The sequence below is a fragment of the Gorilla gorilla genome, chromosome 4 (assembly GCF_029281585.2).
Source record: "Gorilla gorilla gorilla isolate KB3781 chromosome 4, NHGRI_mGorGor1-v2.1_pri, whole genome shotgun sequence".
Classification (NCBI taxonomy): Eukaryota; Metazoa; Chordata; class Mammalia; order Primates; family Hominidae; genus Gorilla; species Gorilla gorilla.
The window spans coordinates 116,062,394-116,082,254 of NC_073228.2; the positions used below are offsets into that span (position 1 = coordinate 116,062,394).

General features: G+C 38.1%; 1 protein-coding gene across 4 annotated transcripts in view; it reads right to left on the minus strand.

Annotated features, from left to right (window-relative positions):
- Positions 1–19,861, minus strand: part of EPB41L4A (erythrocyte membrane protein band 4.1 like 4A) — a 274,611-nt gene that overhangs the window by 97,898 nt on the left and 156,852 nt on the right. For all 4 annotated transcript variants that reach the window (XM_055387555.2, XM_004042349.5, XM_055387552.1 and 1 more), the window contains 2 exons: positions 18,159–18,247; positions 17,496–17,559 (listed from right to left, as the gene is read on the minus strand). In XM_055387555.2, the coding sequence (XP_055243530.1) occupies positions 17,496–17,559; positions 18,159–18,247 (153 nt within the window). The remainder of the gene's footprint in view (positions 1–17,495; positions 17,560–18,158; positions 18,248–19,861) is intronic.

Below are 19,861 nucleotides of genomic sequence, written 5' to 3' on the forward strand. Positions count from 1 at the left end.
ATCCTGTGGATGCTGAGGAACAACTGTACAAGCATACCTTGGAGATACTATAGGTTCAGCTCCAGACTACTGCAATAAAGTGAATATTGCAATAAAGTGAGTTGCACATATTTTTTGGCTTCCTAGAGCAAGTAAAAGTTGCTTACACTACACTGTAGTCTATTAAGTATACAACAGCATTATGTCTTAAAAAAACATATATACTATAATTTAAAAATACTTTATTGGTGAAAAATGGTAAAAGTCATCTGAGCCTTCAGGAAGTCATAATCTTTTGGTTGGTGGAAGGTACTGCCTCAATGTTGATGGCTACTGACTGACCAGGGTGGTAGTTGCTGAAGGTTAGAGTGGCTATATCAATTTCTTAAAATGAGGCAACAATGAAGCTTTCTGTGTTAATGGACTCTTCCATTCAAGAAAGATTTCTCTGCAGCACGTGACACTGTTTGATAGCATTTGACCCACAGCAGAACTTCTTTCAAACTTGGAGTTAATCTTCTCAAACCCTACCACTACTTTATCAATTAAGTTTGTGTAATATTTTAAATCCTTTGTTGTCATTTTAAAAATGTTCACAGCATCTTCACCAGGAGTAGATTCCAACTCAAGAAACCACTTTTGTTCATTCATAAGAAGCAACTCCTTATTCCTTCAAGTTTTATCATGGGATTGCAGCAATTAAGTTACACCGTCAGGCTTCACTTCTAATTCTAGTTTTCTTGCTATTTCTACCGCATCTGCAGTTACTTCCTTCACTGAAGTCTTGGACCCCTCAAAGTCATCATGGGGGTAGAAATCAACTTCTTTCAAACTCCTGCTAATCAGAATAATTTGACCTCCTGCCATAAATCATAAATTATCTTAGGGGCATCCAGAATGGTGAATATTTTCCAGAAGTTTTTCAATTTGCTTGTCCAGATCCATTAGAGAAATCATTATCTATCACATCTATAGTTTGTAGAATGTATTTCTTAATACTTGAAAGTTGAAGTTACCTCTTGATCCATGGGTTGCAGAACAGATACCATGATAGCCAGCATGAAAGCAACATTAATCTCCTTGTACATCTCCATGAGAGCTCTAGAGTAACTAGGTGCACTGTCAATGAACAGTAATATTTTGAAAGGAATCCTTTTTTTCTGAGCAGTAGATATCAACATTGGGCTTAATATACTCACTGAGCCGGCCCGGGAGTGGTGGCTCACGCCTGTAATCCCAGCACTTTGGGGAGCTGAGGCAGGCGGATCACCTGAGGTCAGGAGTTGAAGACCAGCCTGGCCAACATGGCGAAACCACATCTCTACTAAAAATACAGAAATTAGCTGGGCATGGTGGCAGGCGCCTGTAATCCCAGCTATTTGAGAGGCTGAGACAGGAGAATGGCTTGAATCCGGGAGGCAGGGGTTGCAGTGAGCCGCGATCGTGCCACTGCACTCCAGCCTGGGTGATAAGAATGAGACTCTGTCTTGAAAAAAAATATATATATATCTATATATATATACACACACACACACACATATATATATGTGTGTGTATATATATATATATATATGTATTTTTTTTTTTGTTTCCTAAGCCATGCTGTAAATAGGTGTGCTGTCATCCAGGCTTTGTTTTTGCATTTATAGAGCACAGAGTACAGTTAGCATCATTTGTATGGACCCCAGAATTTTCTGAATGGTAAATGAATATTGGCTTCAACTTAAAGTCACCAGCGGCAGTAGCACCTAAAGAGACAGTCACCCTGTCCTTGGAAGCTTTAATGCAGGCATTGACTTCTCGTTATAGCTATGAAAGTCCTAGATGGCATCTTCTTCCAATAGAAGAAGGTTGTTTTGTCTCCATTGAAAATCTGTTGTTTAGTGTAGCCACTTTCATCAATAATCTTAGCTAGATCTTCTGGATTACTTGCTGCAGCTTCTAAATCAGCACTTGCTGCTTCACCTTGTACTTTTTATGTTATCGAGATGGCTACTGTCCTTCAACCTAATGAACCAACCTCTGCTAGCTTCCTACTTTTATTCTGCAGTTTCCTCACCTCTCTTAGACTTCACAGAATTGAAGAGAGTTAGAGCCTTTCTCTGGATTACAGACTTTGGTTTAAGGAAATGCTGCAGCTTCTTGGATCTTCTATCCAGACCATTCGAACTTTCTCCAAATCAGCAATAAGACTGTTTTGTTTCTTATTATTTTTGTGTTCACTAGAGTAGCTCTCCAAATTTCCTTCAAGAATTTTTTCTTTGCATTCACAACTTGGCTAACTGGCACAAGAGGCCTAGCTTTCAGCCTATCTCACCCTTTAAGATGACTTCCTCACTAAGCTTAATCATTTCTAGCATTTGATTTCAAATCACAGATGCACAACTATTCCTTTCAGTTGAACCCTTAGAGGTTATTGTAGGGTTATTAACTGACCTAGTTTCAATATTACTGTTTCTTGGAAACTAGGGAGGCCTAAGGACAGGGAGAGAGACAGGGAATGGCCAGTCTGTGGAGCAGTCAGAACACACGCATCATTTATCAGTTAAGATCGCTATCTTACACAGATGCAGTTTGTGGCACCCCAAATCAATTACAACAATGACATCAAAGATCACTGATCACAGATCACTATTGAAGTGGCTACACTGTCTGGGGTATATACCTTGGGGTTCATTGTCACGCATTGAGAAAGAATTCAGGTGGGTTAAGGGGTGGAAAGTTTAATAGAGAGAAGAAAGGAGGGAGGAGGGCAGCTCCCTGAGAAAGAAAGAGACGTCTGAAAAAGGCTGGGAGGCCATGGACCACAGCAGATTTTATAGGCAGGCTGCAGAAGGCGGTGTCTGATTTATATAGGGCTAACAGATTGGTTTCATCAGATATGATGTCTACATAGTGTGCGGGGAAGGCTGGTCACCCTACCGTAATCTTCTTATGCAAATAGGCTTTCCAGTTGATCTGCGCCATCTTGTCTGCTCCTTTATAGTATGTGTGGCTGGCAGAGAAGGGAAGATGGATCCACCATTTTGAAAATGTCTAGTCCTTAGTTCCTGCTGGAACCCACCTGTGCAAGCTTCTAGCTTGCAGGGTGCTCTTTGTTAGAAAATGATTCAAAACTGCTTTTCATTAGAAAGTAGAGCCTTACCAAGGACTCCTGTGCCCTTGTTATCTACCTAAGTAATTCCTTCTTAGCTCCTGTATCATTATAACATATATAATAATAATGAAAAAGTTTGAAATACTATTGCAAGAATTACCAAAATGTGACACAGTGACACAAAGTGAGCACATCCTTTTGGAAAAATGCTACCAAGAGATTGAAAGGGTTGCCACAAATCTTCAATTTGTAAAAAAAACACAGTATCTGCAAAGCACAATAAAGAGAAGTGCAAAAAAAAAAAAAGATATGCCTGTAATTCTAATTTTGCAGAAAATACTATTTATATTTTAAGTAACTGAACAGAAAACTAAGCAAAACACAATATGAATCTAACACAATCAACCACAAGCTCTGTGAAGTTATATACTTGCTAATTTAATTTCAAAGCTACAAACTAAACTCAAGTCTCAAATGCAGCAAATGCCTCTGAAATGAGGTTTCTATGGACTCATAAGCATAAAACAATCAATGCAAAAGAATAATTGAAATGATTTGTCTCCTACTTTTAATAAGGACAGAACATTTGTATGTATAAAATTTCTCCCAAGTCCAACTTGAATGATGCTGCCCAACTTACGAGTTTATTTGTAAGATGAAGAGATGTGATGGAAACAAAGCCAACATGCACACATTACAGCAAGTCTAGCTGTAATTCCAAAACCTTGTCTGGTAAAAAAAGAAAGTTAGGAACATTTTCAGGTTTCTGGCTTGGGTGCTACTAAAATATAGCAAGTGGAAAAAATGGGCATTTGGATGACAAGAGAATAGACAATAAGTTCAGGTTGAAATATTCTGATTTTGAGGTCCCATGGGACACCTAGAGGGCCAAAGGATGCAGGTCAGAGAGCCAGAGAGAGGGCACATCTACTCACACAGGTGATCTCACCAAGTGAACAAGACTGCTCAGGGAGAGTGCGCAGAACGGATGGAGGTGGAATCACTGCAAAGATGCTCCTGAAGGTGGAGTGAGAGAGGTCCAAACATACCAGGAAAGAGTGTCAGAGAAGCTGGGAAGATAGAGTGCAACTCTCAAGTGACCCAGAAAAGTCAAATCGAGTTTGAAAGGAGGTTACCACATTTCACGGTAAGAAATCTTCCGAGGCCTTTGTGAAAGGGATAGGGATTATACAATTAGAGGTGAGGAAGAAAAGTCAACGAATTCAGAAAGTGTTTTCCTTAGCAGCAAAAGAAACTGGTGGCAGAGCTGGGAAAGGGGACACACAGGAAATCACAGAAGCTCCTCCGGGCAGGGAGGGAAAGCCCAGGCTTTTGTCAGAAGATAGGAGCCCTTAGAGAGAAATTTTTTTTTCTTTTAGTTTTCTTTTTTTAAATATCCAGTCATGCGTTGTATAAGGATGTCTTGGTCAGTGATGGATCACATATACAACAGCGGTTCCTTAAGATTATAAAACGTATTTTAACTGTGCCTTTTCTATGTCTAGGTGTGTTTGGATACATAAATACTTACCATAGTGTTCCAATTGCCTGCAGTATTCAGTACAGTAACATGCCGTACAGGTTGGCAGCCTGGGAGCAATAGGCTATACTGTATAGCCTAGGTATTGTGAAAGGAAATTAAATTTGGGGACCCCAAACTCATTTAGCTAAAGGGAAAATTCAAGCTGGGAACTGGGTCACGCAAACCTGACTCTCCTTTTTGGTTCCTAAATAAGATTGCTACAAGATGAAAAGCTACATGCCTCCCCCATATTTTTCCCATAAGGAAATTCCTAGTGAGCTGTTAAAACTTTACCATGGCAATGCAAATTGATAGCTTTATCTTTACAGGTACAGTCACCCCAGACACAAACGCATATCTGACTCTTCCCTTACCCTATTTTGCCTGTGTTATCTGATGTAAAATACAGATTCTCCACATTTTTCCTCTGCCCCTTTTGTGTCATCCAATGTATAAAAAAAATGTAGATTCACTGAGGCAGACAAAGGCATGAATGACTATTTTTCCCTACCCCCCTCTTACATGAAAACAGTGTGCTTCTCAACTCCCATCTTTTGCCCTTTAAATGTAGAGCTCTCAAAATCATCTTTGGAGAAAGGCATAGACCTGTCTCCCTGGCATGTCCTTAACTTTAGCAAATAAATCTCCTAAAATGATTGAGACTTGTCTCGTTATTTTCCTCGACTGACAATGTGTAGTAGGCTAGACCAGCCAGGTTTCTATAAAAATATTCTATGATGTATACACAATGACAAAATCGCCTAACGACTTGTTTCTCAGAACATATCCCTGTCATTGACACATGATTGTATAACATGCACATGGTATACATGCCCAAGTTTTCAAAGTGGGTATACAATGACAACTCAATCTCCCTCCCACCACTGTCCCCAATTACCTTCCCCAGAGGCAATCACTACTGTTAAGGGGTGGGTGTTTTTAAGGGCACTGAATTATTCCAAAATAGAATGTACAAGTTATTCATTTAAAATAAGTCTGCTTGTGACTGCATTCTATCAAGATAAATTGTTAAGGTAAAGATCAGACCAGGACAGGCTACCCCTGCCCCTCTACCACTATGTCCTTCCTCACTACGTGGACCCGCCATTTCCCTGTGCCTTTCAACAATGGAAGTACTGCGTGTGGCAGGACATACTGAGAATTACCACCTACTAGAAATGATGGCTGAGAATGACTTCTCTGTGACATAGACATTTTTACATTTTTAGCAAAATCATCCAAAATGAGGTATAATTTAAGTACTTAAATAAAAATATCAAAACTTATTTAATTACATGCTTCCAAAGACTTCCAAGACTTTTGGAATTCGCTGATATAATACAGGTCCTGATTTCTTACAAATGATGGAATTGGGGGTTTGAGTCAGGTTTACCATGGGTCTTCCAAAAGTCTTGGAAGGAGAAACAAAGTATTCCGTCTTAAAATAAAACATAGTCTCCTCTAAATCTCAAACTTTTCTTAGTCTGGTTTTCAACTTATTTTTTCAGGTATGTGACTGTATCCTTTTACTTTTCAAGTACAGACCTGATCACAGGATACCCAATTTTTAATACTTTTTAAAAAAAACTACCATCACTTAAGGAAAGGATAAAAGATATTTCAAATCCAATCAGAATTGGGTTTTTCTCAAGTTTCCTTGGGTACAAATATATTAAAGGATCAAAAGCGCCTCCCCACTGGCTTCCTAATTATTTCTGCCAAGTACAAATGACAAGTATGAACTCACTCTCCACTTATAGTGAGCTTTAGGACAAGCTGCCTATTTTTTATCCTGTTCCTAGCAGAATGATCCAAATACTAAAAGGAGGCTTAACATAATTGAAACAGGAGCCAGGTATTCTGAATAAATTCTGTGTACTTTTGCCATGTACAGTAACTGCTGGCATGAATTCCACTGCCATGGCATTTCAAATATCTCTTTCTACCACTCTCACTTACCAAACCTTTCCCAGATAAACATGGCCAATTAGCACATTTCTACTCATTCACACAGATGAACAGCTGCTTAATTAAAGAAGTTCATTCCAGTCTCCTACTAACATACTTTATCCAAGAATCCAATGCTTGCTTTTTGTAAAATTACTCAAACACCTTTACAGCTTTGGTCATTTCATACCAGAAGCAAAGCTATTCTCTGAATCTATTTCTTTTTACTTCATAAACGAATCAAGATTGAGTCACTTGTAAGTCCAATATCATGTGGATATTACTGCTCCATGGGTCTCTAGAGTAAACCTGACTCAAACCCCCAATTCCATCATTTGTAAGAATTCAGGACCTGTATTATATCAGCAAATTTCCAACCTAACTCCCTCTGGTCTTCCCAGTTTCTTTTCCCATTTCGGCTGGCTATGTCTCTCTTGGCAAGCTTAAAGAAAGAAATCTACTTTCGCCTAGCTTCTTCTAAGGGTACTGGGATTACTGACAGGATCAGTGAAGGGCTCACGTTGCCAGGAGCACACCCACTTTTTCTACCTGGGCCTAGTCCCATTTCAGTGCCTCTCCCAAGCCTGTATTCTTGACACAAGAATGCAATCCTGTACTCTGACAGGTTCCTCCCTGTTTTTGTTTTGGGAAACAGCCACAACTGGACAGTCTACCTTCCCCAGGCTCCCTAAAATTATGGGTATGAATACCTTTCTTAACCCCATTATACAGCTGGCTCACATCCAAGGTCACATTAGAAGTAACCCAAGATACACGGTGTAGGTCATCACTGAAGAGCAAAAGAGATGAGTACTTCTAAGAAAAGTAAAATGCAATCATTATATAAGTACCTGAAGGTCTACAGCAGAGAGGTTTCCTACTGATGCTCCATAGAGGTGGGGAAGAGGCTAAAAAGAAGTGTGACGATTACAAGTCTAAAGCACTGTGAGATTTTTGCTTTTTTCTTTCTATCCAATCCACACAAGATTTACATTAACTTGCAATCATTAACTCAGTTTAGGTTCCAGGGAGAGAAACAAAAATAGTCAGATGGCTGGTAGCAAATGACTAAAATAACTTTCTTCTTAATTACTGATCATGCAAAGGAAGGCAAGTAGTCAAACTGAAATCTTTATTCTCCAACTGGAAATAGATACCAAAGAAAGCTTACAAAATTGTAAGTCTTTTGAAAAATTTTATCTTTCTAAATGGTGAAACTGACTGTAGTTTTAAAAATTAAACTATGTTAGTATACATGATATCCTGGGCACAATATCTGTTTTAATGGCTTTCCTCATATTTTTTCATGCTCTCTTTTCTAGGCATCCTGAGTTTCCACCTGGCTAATGAATTTAGGGTGAGTCCTGCAACAAAATTCACCAATTTTGTCATTACTTGGAAAAGGAAGTTAGAAGGAAATGTTAAGACACTGAATGAAACATGATCTTATTCTTTCCAGTCTTTACACAATGCTCCCCAAAGAGCGTTTCTTACAACACTAAGGTCTTGCGATATTGGCATAGAAGGGTTCTTTGCTCAGATAAGTATGGGAAACACTGGGCTAAACACTCAGACCTTTAATGCGCTAATATGTACTGTGAATCTCCAAGAGCTGGTAAGGTTGTGGGTTGTTCTAATTTATTTGATCAAAGAACTTTCTTTCAGGGAAGTGTATGGTAAGCACATACTCTAGTTTAAAAAATATTGCACTATACATAAACAACCCTCTACATATAGATACACACACACATTTTTAAAAAAATTTTTGAAATGTATGTAATATGGTTACGTATTTTTTAACTGAAAAATCACTGTGCATTTCAGCTCAGCACTTGAAGAATAAAACTAATTTTCATTTCTGCATGTATACTTCACAGTGTAAGAATAAAAACAGCAAAATATTCTAGTACTCTTATCAGCTATGTGGGTTATATTTCAAAACATGCTAAATGTGAAAACCATCTTACCCATTTTATGGATGAATAAGTTGATTGCTTGATAAATAATTACATACAAATATTTACATCATATTCCAGTAAACTTTGAAAACTATCATGTTGAGCTTATTATTTGAAGGAATTCACAGATATGAACATAGAAGTCCAAATGGATTTTTCTGTGATAGTTTTTATTCTATCTTCTCATCTGTTTTGTAGTATTCCTAAAAAGTCAGTATTTCTCTCATATACTTGCAGATTGATTTAATTTTTGTTTTAATGATAACTTTTATTCCCAATCTCACAGTGTTTTTAAAAAGTCTAATAAACATTATCAATCCTGTTAAAACGAAGGCTTATGTGGTAAGACCTACTGACACTCAAATTTTTTACAGGAGAATTTTCACTACTTCTGAATAAGTGGCCCATGCGTTTCAATTATGGACAAAATCAACAAAACACACCAGCAAGTGAAGCAAAGGAAAAGCCATGGGCCTGAAAACCTGGGCTTCCCTTCCTGCCATAACACAAGCTATTCACCAGCCAAGAACAAGGTGATTCCATGGTCCTTTCCCATGCAAGACTGCAATAGCTCTAAGTGGCCCAATACAAAGGCAGTTCCAACTCAGAGACACAGACTGTGTGCCCATTACATGCCCAACTTTGCACTAGGTGCTTGTAACCTCACAGCAGCATCATAAGGATATTATCATCCTCACTTTACAGATTAGGAAATGTAGGTTAAGTGTTGTTCAGTGAACTGCCCACAGTTAGTGAGCAAGAGACCTGGACTTAAAACATTTATTTGATCACATGTCTAACAGTCCATCACGAAATCTGAAAGACTCCAAACCCAAATGTCATGTGGCATCAGGACCCAATTATTACTAACAGCCACACTTAAGAATAGTTGGGGAAAATATTAAATCTATAGTTCCAGGACTTCTATACATTGTAGCTGGAGACACAAAATGGTACAACTATGAATGAAGCCTGGGCATAAGGCAATACCAAACAAAACTACATATGTACTTACCCTATGACCTAGCAATCCCACTACTGGGAATTTAACCCATGGATATCCCTCCAAAAACACATACACACAAAATTACTGAATGAAGAAAAATGTGTGACTGTAAAATATTGAAAACTTTTCCTAAATATTCAAGCATAAGAGATTGGTTGAATAAACTGTGGTACACACATTCAATACAGTGCTACGTACAAAAGAATGAGAAAGCTCTCAATAAACTGATACAGAATGATTTCTAGGAGATATTACTAAGTGGGGAAAAAACCCCAACACAGTACAAAAACCCATACAGTATGCTACTTTTAGGAAAGAAAGAATGAAGAAAAAAAATGCTTATCTTTACAAAAAGAAACACAGGGAGGATTAACCAGAAAACAACGAAGTTTGTTACCTACAAGGAAGCATGGCGGAACAGGGTGGAAGGAAAATGGGAGTTGAGTTTTTGAGTAATTTTGATTTTTGAAAGCAAGTTAACCTTCTACATATTAAAAAATAAAATTAAACTAGAACGTGAAGGAGAGGGAGCTATAACCAAAAACAACCTGAAACAATAAACCTCAGTAGATTTCAAACGAATACATGAGCACAGGAATGAAGAAGGAAGACATGAATGATAAGAAGGAGAGAAGGGAGGACCAATCCAAGTAAATTTTGAACACAGTATTTGACTCTTAGGCCCTCTGTCTTGGCAAAGTGGTGCATGTGGATGAAAGAACAGCAAACAATTGTCCACTTTAGTGGTCTGACCAAAGCAATTCTGAAACTATGTGATATGTGTTACAGAATTGAGCACATGAGTAAATGTGTGGCTTTTTTTGGAAGTCAAGGTTCTCATGGCCAAAGAAAGGACATACAAATATAAAATGAGGGAGGGTAAGGAAGAACCCTGTGGCTATGGACAGAACTGGAGGTATGATGTGAACTCCTGATTTCTAAGCTATGTATCAATATGTGTATGCTTATATGCACATGTGCACATATATTTCTATTTGTATATATGTGTATTAGGGTCTATGTGTGTATATATGAAAGCATTATTCCCTAGCTCTGTCAACTGAAAAGGCCAAGAAGCAAAGTCGCCCTAGTAGCAATGACCACACCTAGCACCCAGATCTAGATCATTTCCTAGTCAAAGGAACCAGAGCTCCTTGGAAGAATGGCTAACACTCAGGGTAGGGACAGGGTTGATACAACAAGCACCTGAAATATATTACACCAAAAAAGGAAGATATTAGCCCTAAAATGATGGGGGCAGATCCCAAAGGCAGAGGAGTCAGATTGAAGGGGTTCCCAATGACCAAATCTGAACAGCAAAATAGCTAGGTACCTGTGTGAACTAATGCAAGAACATAAAACCAAATACCAGGTGTTCTCACTTATAAGTGGGAACTAAACACTGAATACACATGAACATGAAGATGGAAACAACAGACACTGGGGACTACTGGATGAGGGAGGCATGGGCTGAAGAACCACCTGTTGGGTACTATGCTCACTGCCTGGGTGACGGGATCATGAGGACCCCAAGCCTCACCGTCACACAATATACCCATGTAACAAACCTGCACATGTACCCTTTAATCTATAATAAAATTGAAAGTATTAAAAATAAATAGGTATATAATGTATTTTAAACCACTGGAAAAATAGAAGTTAATAAATACTGACAATAAGTAAAAGGGAGAGAAGGCAGTGCTCTTGTTTCAGTGGAATGCTGAGGGCTGACTCATAAATGTGGAGGGAGTAGAGAGCTAGAAAAATCAGCGTTTTGCAACCATCTTAGTAAAAGACTGGATCAGGCAAGAATCCTCAATGAATGCTAAATTTACAGAGAATTTTAAAGAGGAACTGGGTATTTGCATTGATTTAAAGTATCTCCCCACAGACTACTTCTTAGTTGCAAGAGAGAAGCAGGAATTATACAGCAGAGAAATCAGGCAACACTGTAATGAGTGATCAAACTTAACAGTCAACGAGGGACAGGTGGTCACCATATGCCCCCAGATGAGACACCTGAGAGGGACACTATTTCACCTATGCAGCTGTACAGCTAGGAATGCATAACCTTAGTCTAATCATGAGGAAACAGCTGAAAAACATGAAGTAAGAAACTCTCTGTTTTAAAACAGCGGGGTATAACTGTATTCTTTTAAAATGTCAATTTTATAAAAGATAACAAAATGCTATGAAAGCGTTCCAGATTAAAGGAGGTTATCTGAATTCTATACCATAGGGGAGAAACGCTAAAAAGGACATTATTGGGTTAACCAATAAAATTGGAATATGGAAGCTAGATGGTAAAAGTATTATATCATTATTAATGTATTAAGTCGCTAACCATACTGCAGTTACATCGGAATATCCCTGTTCTTAGGAAATACACACTTACATATTTATAGTCTATGACATACGTAACTTACTCTCAAGCTGTTCTAAAGAGAAAGGCCTGTGTGTGTATGGAGGGAAAGAAGGCACAAATAACAAAGGAAGTGAAGTAAAATGTTGAACATAAGTGACTCTAGGTAACAGTAAATGAATATGTTCTTTGTAATATTTTAATTTTTACAACTTTTTAAATAAATTTTGAATTGTTTTCAAATAAAAATACTTTTTAAAAATCTATATTACCATGTAAAATGTGAAAGGAACCCTTGGCTTAACGTAAGTGAGACCTCTTGCACTTGTTGACAAACAGTGATGACTCCTGGCCATCATCGCTTCCCGCATACTCTCCTTAAAGCAAGCCTGAGAGTTCTGCCAAGTGGATCTCATTACTCACAGCCAGAGTTGCCAGGAACCTTTTGGTTCTACATCCTGTCACACGGGGTAACTTTAGCTGAGGTTAGTTTCCTGAGGTATTATACATAAAAGTAAGCACAGCAGCATTTATTCATTCTTTCATTTATTTCACAAGTGTGCTTACTACATGCCAAATTCTGGGCTTAGTCCTGTGTTAGGAATTACATCCTCCTCTTGTTGCCAAAACCAAGAAATTCCAGTATTATCCTAAATTCCTATTTTCCACAAAAACATTGAATCTGCTACCAATCAGAAACAATTTAACCCCCTAAACGCTTCCCAAATCTGCCGACTTCTTTCCATCTTTGCAGTGAGTCCCCTCTTGTCTCCCCTTGATCACATCTCCTACTCTGTCTGCCTCTGTGCTCACGTCTGTGGAATGTTCCACCCTGCAGCCAGAGTGTGCTTTCTTAAATGCACATCTGATCATGGAGGGTGAAGCCCAGAGTTAATGTAACACCCAATTTCCCCGCAAGTCCTCAATCCATTCTCAAGTGCTGAGTCTGAGCTCATGCCCACAGTTAAGAGAGGCCCTCCCCTAAGAAGAGTCAGGCTGAACCAGGCAGTGTGCTGGAACCACCCCACCTTCTTTAGGTCTTCTACCCCACATCTCCAGAGGGAATAGGCAGACATGGAAACCCAATCCTCACTCCCTTCCCAATCGACTGGACCAATTCTCATGATGCTCCTTATCTCTGTGTATCTCAGTCACCCCCCAGTAATGCTCAGCACACCCCCTCGCCTGTCTCTTTCTTCATCACTACTCAACTCCTGAAACCCTTGCTTTGTGCCCTCCAGAATTCATGATCTCTCATCAGCAAACCCCCTCACTCCTCAGTCTGTTCTCTCATATGTCCTTCACCTTCCTGCACTAGGAGACCCCCGGCTCTCTCTGAAGACCCTGTTTCCACTGTAGCCCTCGAGGGATGGCTGTGTCTTCTGTCTCCACTGTTCTTCCATCTCTGAACCTAAAAGTGGGAAGGATCCTTCCTGCTCCACATTGCTGCTTTCAGACCGTTCTCTTTCCTTCCCCCTAAAACTCCCAGCTTTGGATCTCATCAGTTGATGAAATTCTGCAGTCTTTCATGGTGGGTGTCATCCTGAAAGTCACCCTCCTCATATCTTGATGCTGGCACAGTACCTGCCAGCTATATTTCTGTTTATTCCCCTTGTGCCAAAACTCCTCCAAAGAGTTGTCCACACTCACCATCTCCAAATCTCCAATTCTTATCTTCCTGTTACCTCTCTTACGGGTTTTTCTTAATGAATATGCATCAATTTATTTGTTCATTCCCCTGTTAATGGAATTCTGGGTTAATTTCTTTTTCTGACTTTTACGTAAGTGCTGCACAGAACACCTCTCTAGGGTATACATACTTAACAGGGGAACTGCTGGGTTGAAGCTCACTCTTCCAATCTACTGAAACTCACCTTGTCAGTGATCTCCTACATTCCTAAATTCAGTGGCCCATTCTCAGCCCTTACCCTGTATGACATATCAGCATCATTTGACACATGCTTAATACATGACTTTTACTTGGCATTCAGCATAATTACTGTTCCTTCTATCTCACTGGCTGATTCTTTTCAGCCTCCTTTGCTGGTTCTCTCTCTTCTTTTCTCATTTATACTCATTCTCCTAGTGATTTCAGGTAGTCTCGTGGCTTCAAAAAGTAGCAGACGCCAATTTTATATATTCAAATTTATATATTCTGCTCAGACGTTGGTACTAAACTCCAGGCTCACATAGCTCACTTCTTATTTAATATCTCCCCTTAGATGTCTAAAGGACATCTCAAATTCAACATGTTCAAAATGGGACTCCTGATCTTCCTCCTCAAGTCTGCTCTATCCATAGCCTTCCCCACCTCACCTGATGATAGCTCTATACTTATACCTCCTGTTTCTCAGGCCAAACTCGTTTAAGTGACCAGGACTCCTCTCTCTCATATCTGCCCACATTCAGGAAACCCTGGTGGTAAAATCCATAATCCAACAGCTTCTCTGCACTTTGTTGTCACCTTGATCCACTGAGATAGAGACACTATCATCTCTTGCCTGGATTTTGAAATAAGCCTAAGTTGTTGAATGAGTAAACAAGTAACAGCCTTAGTTCTCAAGGTATTCAGTGAAAATCAACCATCTGATAATAAACTTTAAAAAATTTCAGCACCTAGTAAAAAACACATATTCCTAAAACCAAGCACTAACACATAGTGATAAAACAGTAGTGATATTTTCATTAAAACAGAAAGCCAATCAAGGATGCCTTATACTGCTATAACACTTAGTACTCTTCTAGAAGTTCGGACTAATACTATAAATGTGAAATTTACACAGTAGAATTGAAGGAATAAATTATTTTCATTTGCAAGTGATATACCTATAAAAATTTATGAGAATCAAATTAAGAACTCAGCTGGAATACAAGAATTCAGCAAAACGACTAGATCTGAGATAAATAAAATTCCACAGCTTTCAATTCTCCTATCAAAAACCAGTTAGAAGAGATAATAGAAAGAAAAGATTGCATCCACAATAGCAAGAAAAAAAGTAAAACACATAAAAAGAAAACTTATCAAACACCATGCAGGAACCTATGAATAAATTTAGCAAAAAAGGGAAAATTCTTATGATACAATATAAAATACAAAAGCATGTACAAAACCACATAGGGGATAATCTACATGTACGTATAAATATATACACATTCACACTGATAGGGTGAAACCTAGAAGCAACTGTATCAAAATATTAATATTCATGACCTCTGAGTTTTAGGATAATGAATAATTTTAATTTTCTTCCTTGCAGGGTATTTTCTGGATTTTCTACAGTGAACATGTACGATCTTTATACTAAAAGTTTAGTTTTTTGTAAAAAATTATGTAAACAACAGTACTTATTTGGAAGTTTAATGCATGAAAGCATCTCTGAATTTGGCCTAAATGCAATGACCATACTAAGTCTTTCTGACCAGACCAGCAAACCAGCAGAATAAGCATTTCAACCATTCCTCATGCTGAATGTGATTACTGTTCCAAGTGATGGGTTTTAAGGGGCTTTTAAATTCAATTTGTGAGTACAGTTAGGCCTCCATAATAATCAACCTAATTTAACCATTATGTAAATCACTGCCTCACAGAGAGGTACCCTGGTGGAGAAAGAGAAAAGACCACAAGCAAGAATACTTAGGAAATAGAATGCTTTGACTAAATGAATGTGATACTTAATAGCAATAAAAAAAACCCTTTAATTCAAGCCTCTGAGTTATATGACCTGCTTTGTCACCTTATTAAAGATCACTGACATTGAGCTTAATGACCTAGAAGTGTGCAGTGCCTTGGGCCTCCCCAGACATCCATTTCATCTCAAAGCTGAGGAAGGAATGAGGTGGGGGTGGGAGACACCTGAGCCGAGTACACAGGAAACAGGGTCATTCGATGGAGACTGTCATTTGAAAAATAACATGATGATATCAATTTTGTTGCTGTTGTTTTTGCCTAATCATGAAGTCCAAGAAGATGAAAGTTCAGCTTAGCTGGGCCTTTGCCAAATATTTATCCTGAGACAGTAGTAGACATATATTTTAAGACACTGTAATAATAACATGAAAGTCATTCACCAGAGGACCTCACTCACAAAAATAACTTATAAGGAAAGAATACTTTGAATAATAGTAATGCTTCCATAAGTCTTTTGATTATCATATTCTGCTAAAAAAAGCTTGAAACATTATTTTCAAATATATCTAACAGATCTTACTCCTTGCATTATTATTATTTAGATGAATTATTATTCATGTGAACCTAATGGCAACATAGGGAGAAACTACAAAACCCTCCTAATTAGCTACTCTACTTTTTGCATGATTTTAATTCAGTCTTACATTATAATGCACATCTTTTAAAATTGAGATGTCTAATCAGGAGCTGAAGAACACATTGGATTTCCTCCAAACTAAACCATAAGAACAACTATATGGCTTCTGTACTATCATTTCTTTAAAAATCTGGAATTCCCCTTCCTTACAAGTTGTTAAAACTCATTTCAAAATCCAATTTTAATTGTATCAGTAAATGGCAGCATGCCATATAGTTCAGGATGAGATAATGTTTTTTTCCTATTAGGAGAACAAAGAGTAGCATCAGGTTTTCTGATTTGGCAGCACACAGTGTCTCAGTGCATCAGTTCATTGATCATTCAACAGATTCTTATGAAGTACCTACTACATGTGAGGCACTCTGCCAAATACCATACCCCAAATGTAGCTGCAGCTCTACTGTTCCTGTGTCTCAATGTGTGCATGCATAAGCACCAATTTACTTTTCTTTAATCAAGAAAATCAATTCAACTCCACTTACTTTTTGTTCTGCACAAAGTTAGTATCAAAGAGACAGAAGAGTAGATTCTCCTATATCATGTTTTCACTCATGTATCCCAAAAATATGGATTAAACATCTTATTTTCACTCATGTATCCCATAATATGTGGTTTACAGTAGTAGCACTTCAATGAAGCATTATTTTCACAGGTAGATCAAAAGGAAGCTTTCACATCCTTGCCTTCTTTCGACCATTTTTCTCAAAGACACACATCAAGGCATGAAAGCACATCCAGGCACTGACAAGTTCTGTGCCCATTACCCAAATACTCCCAGAGGACATTGCCAAGTTGCAAAGCAAAGGCCGGCATTTTTACATTCTCCCTTGAAAGCATCCAGAATTTCCATCTGGTTTGTCTATCACACTCAATGAGGGAAAGAGCAGAAGTGAGACTCCCAAAAGGTTGTTTAATTTACATTAGAGCAAAATTAGAATGCATTTTGGCAGTCCTGAATGCAGGCTATACCCTTCTGATTATAACTCCTACCTTCTACCCTCACAGGGAGTACTGGAAAGCAAATTACACTAACAACAATGATCACCTCCTATTCTCTCCTCTGCCTTAGAAAGGTTTTGCTTTCCTTTGCTAAATCTAAAATGCCCATTTCTCCATTACCCTCTCATTCATTTCTATTCACTTCCCTTTCTTTCCTTGAGAAGTTGTGCATGTGAGTTAATTAACCTGGTTCCATGTGGAAGCAGCTGAAGAAAACATTTCTTCACAATGTCTTTTAAGCTATAAATGAACACACAAGACACCCCTCTTCTAATTTAAGCTAAGGGCTTGGAAACTTACATCTTTTCCCAGTACTCTGAGTTCAAATTGAGTCTCCTTGAAGTGAACCTTTGTAATCCGAGGCCTAAAAAACAAAGCAGATGGTGTTGTTGCTGTTTTTAAGTATTAACCTTTCAGAAAATCAGGGAAGTGTCCAGTGGAAAAAGACTGGTGAATACTGGCTCCTTTATATACTGCTCCATACCCAGTACATACAGCGACAGAGAGACTTCCCCCATACACTCTAATGAAAACTCCATTCTCATTGTCCTATGCTTCTCCACTAAATGCACAATGACCTTAGAATCCCTAGATTGTGGCAGTGCTGCCTTGCCAAACACAGTGTAGAGCCATGGGCTTCCCAATCTCTCCAACTCATCCCCATTTGGAGCTAAAAGTCAGAATAGTCCTGGATCCACAGCCCACCAGCACATACTGAAATGGGTGAGAAATCCTACTACACACAGCTCCCAGGGAAAAGAGAGTCTAGAATCACAGTGTCTGAAATTTACAGAGAAAACATATGCTGAGGTGCAACAGGAGAAAACTCACACCCAATTTCACTCATTTATTTATCAACCACTGGAAATATACCTGTTTTCTTTTCCCCAACTCTTTCACTGACACAAGAGTCCCATAAGCCCAAAACATAGAATGCCAACTCTGTTCTCAAGCCATACCTACCAGAAATACTTCCCCACTTGCTTTTTATTCTTGTAGACAACAACACCAACCGGAGTTAATCCTAAGAAATACTCAGACTTGTTTTCTCCCTGCAAAAACAAACATATGCCTATAACCACATATTCACATAAAATCTCTTTGTAAAACTATAATTGACCATACAAATATAATTTGTTACATTAATATTGGATTTAATTTTTGAAAGACATCAGCCTAGAAAGCTAGATACACTATGATAGTAGCTAACTTGTTGCTTATTTTTTTCAAAGTTTTAAAAGAAACTTTCTGTTGGCGTTCTTCACACTTGTTACTTCAGTTCATTAAAATGAGTCTGGGCTACCAGTCAGGCCAATGGGACTTACCCAACTTTCCTTACACAGTGGTGTTCAATCCTAGCAACATATTAACTGGAATCACTGTGCAGCTTAAAATGCTGATGCCTGGGCACTACCAGAAACAGTTAAATCAGAATCTCTAATGAAGAGGCCAAAGTAGCAGAAAAAACACAGGACTCCCAGGTGATACTTCTGTACAGTTAAAGACTGAGAACCACTGGCTTCTATCAAGGGTGCTTTTGAATGGCTTGATTTATCTCCGACGCGGACAATCATGAAACCCACTTCATCCCCACCCCAACTCTCTCTAGAAAGTTTAGGCAGTCACTAGCAGACACACACTCGAATTTTCTGAAGTCTCTATCATGTTTCTTCCTACTTCCACCTATAACTTTAAGAGTGCTCAAAAATGTAAAAGTACAATCTCTTCTGGTAAAGACTAGAGAACCCTTATTTTAAGGCAATAATAAATCCAAATTTTAAAAACAGGATCTTAAAATGAAAAAGTCATAGAGTAGGTACCAAGGACATGCACAAACACTGTTTGTGAGAATGTTATTTCTACTCTAAGATAAATGGTAACCTGCAAAATTATATTCACAAAGAACATAAAGCAATACATTTGGAGGAATACCTGCCAATGCCCACTTTCAGTTCTTAAAATTCAAATCTTAAAGGAATGCACTGAAGAGTCTAATAAATCTAGCTCATTTGCCATAAATTTCTACCATCAACAGAAGGTGATTTCTAATTAGGATAAACATTATACAAATGTAGAAGCATTTTGCAGAAGACTCTCTTTATAAATTTCCTATGGAATGTTTTCTTTTAAAAACTGAAAACCTAACAAGATTAATGTGGCTAAAGGGAGGGAAGGTAAAACGATAATGATTCTAAAGTTTTAGCAGTATTCTTAAAGGACAGTGCTATGAAGCATTAATGACCTAATGAAATTGGAATCTAATGTATCAGGGAACTACTTCTTCCCCACAATCTATAGCTTTTATTGCCACATTAAACAGGAATGCTTCTAACTGTAAAAATAATATGAGATTGTTTCTTCTTGGAGGAAATGCTAATGAGCAAAAGACATATACAAAATGAATGCATGAGTGTTATTTGCACTAGATAAAGTTTTATTAGGGTTCTTTAAAAACTGAGTTCCATAATCCAATTGATTAAAAAAATCAGTCTATAAATACTCTCCAGCAATTCATTTCCTATAAAGAATAAAGTACCTGGCTCATTTCCTCAAATAAAACTTAACTACTGCTATCGACACTCCTCTTAATTCAAAGGCAAAGGCTTTCTAATCTCATTGACATAGAATAATCAATTGGTAGCCTAAGAGAAGTAGCTCAGAGGTTA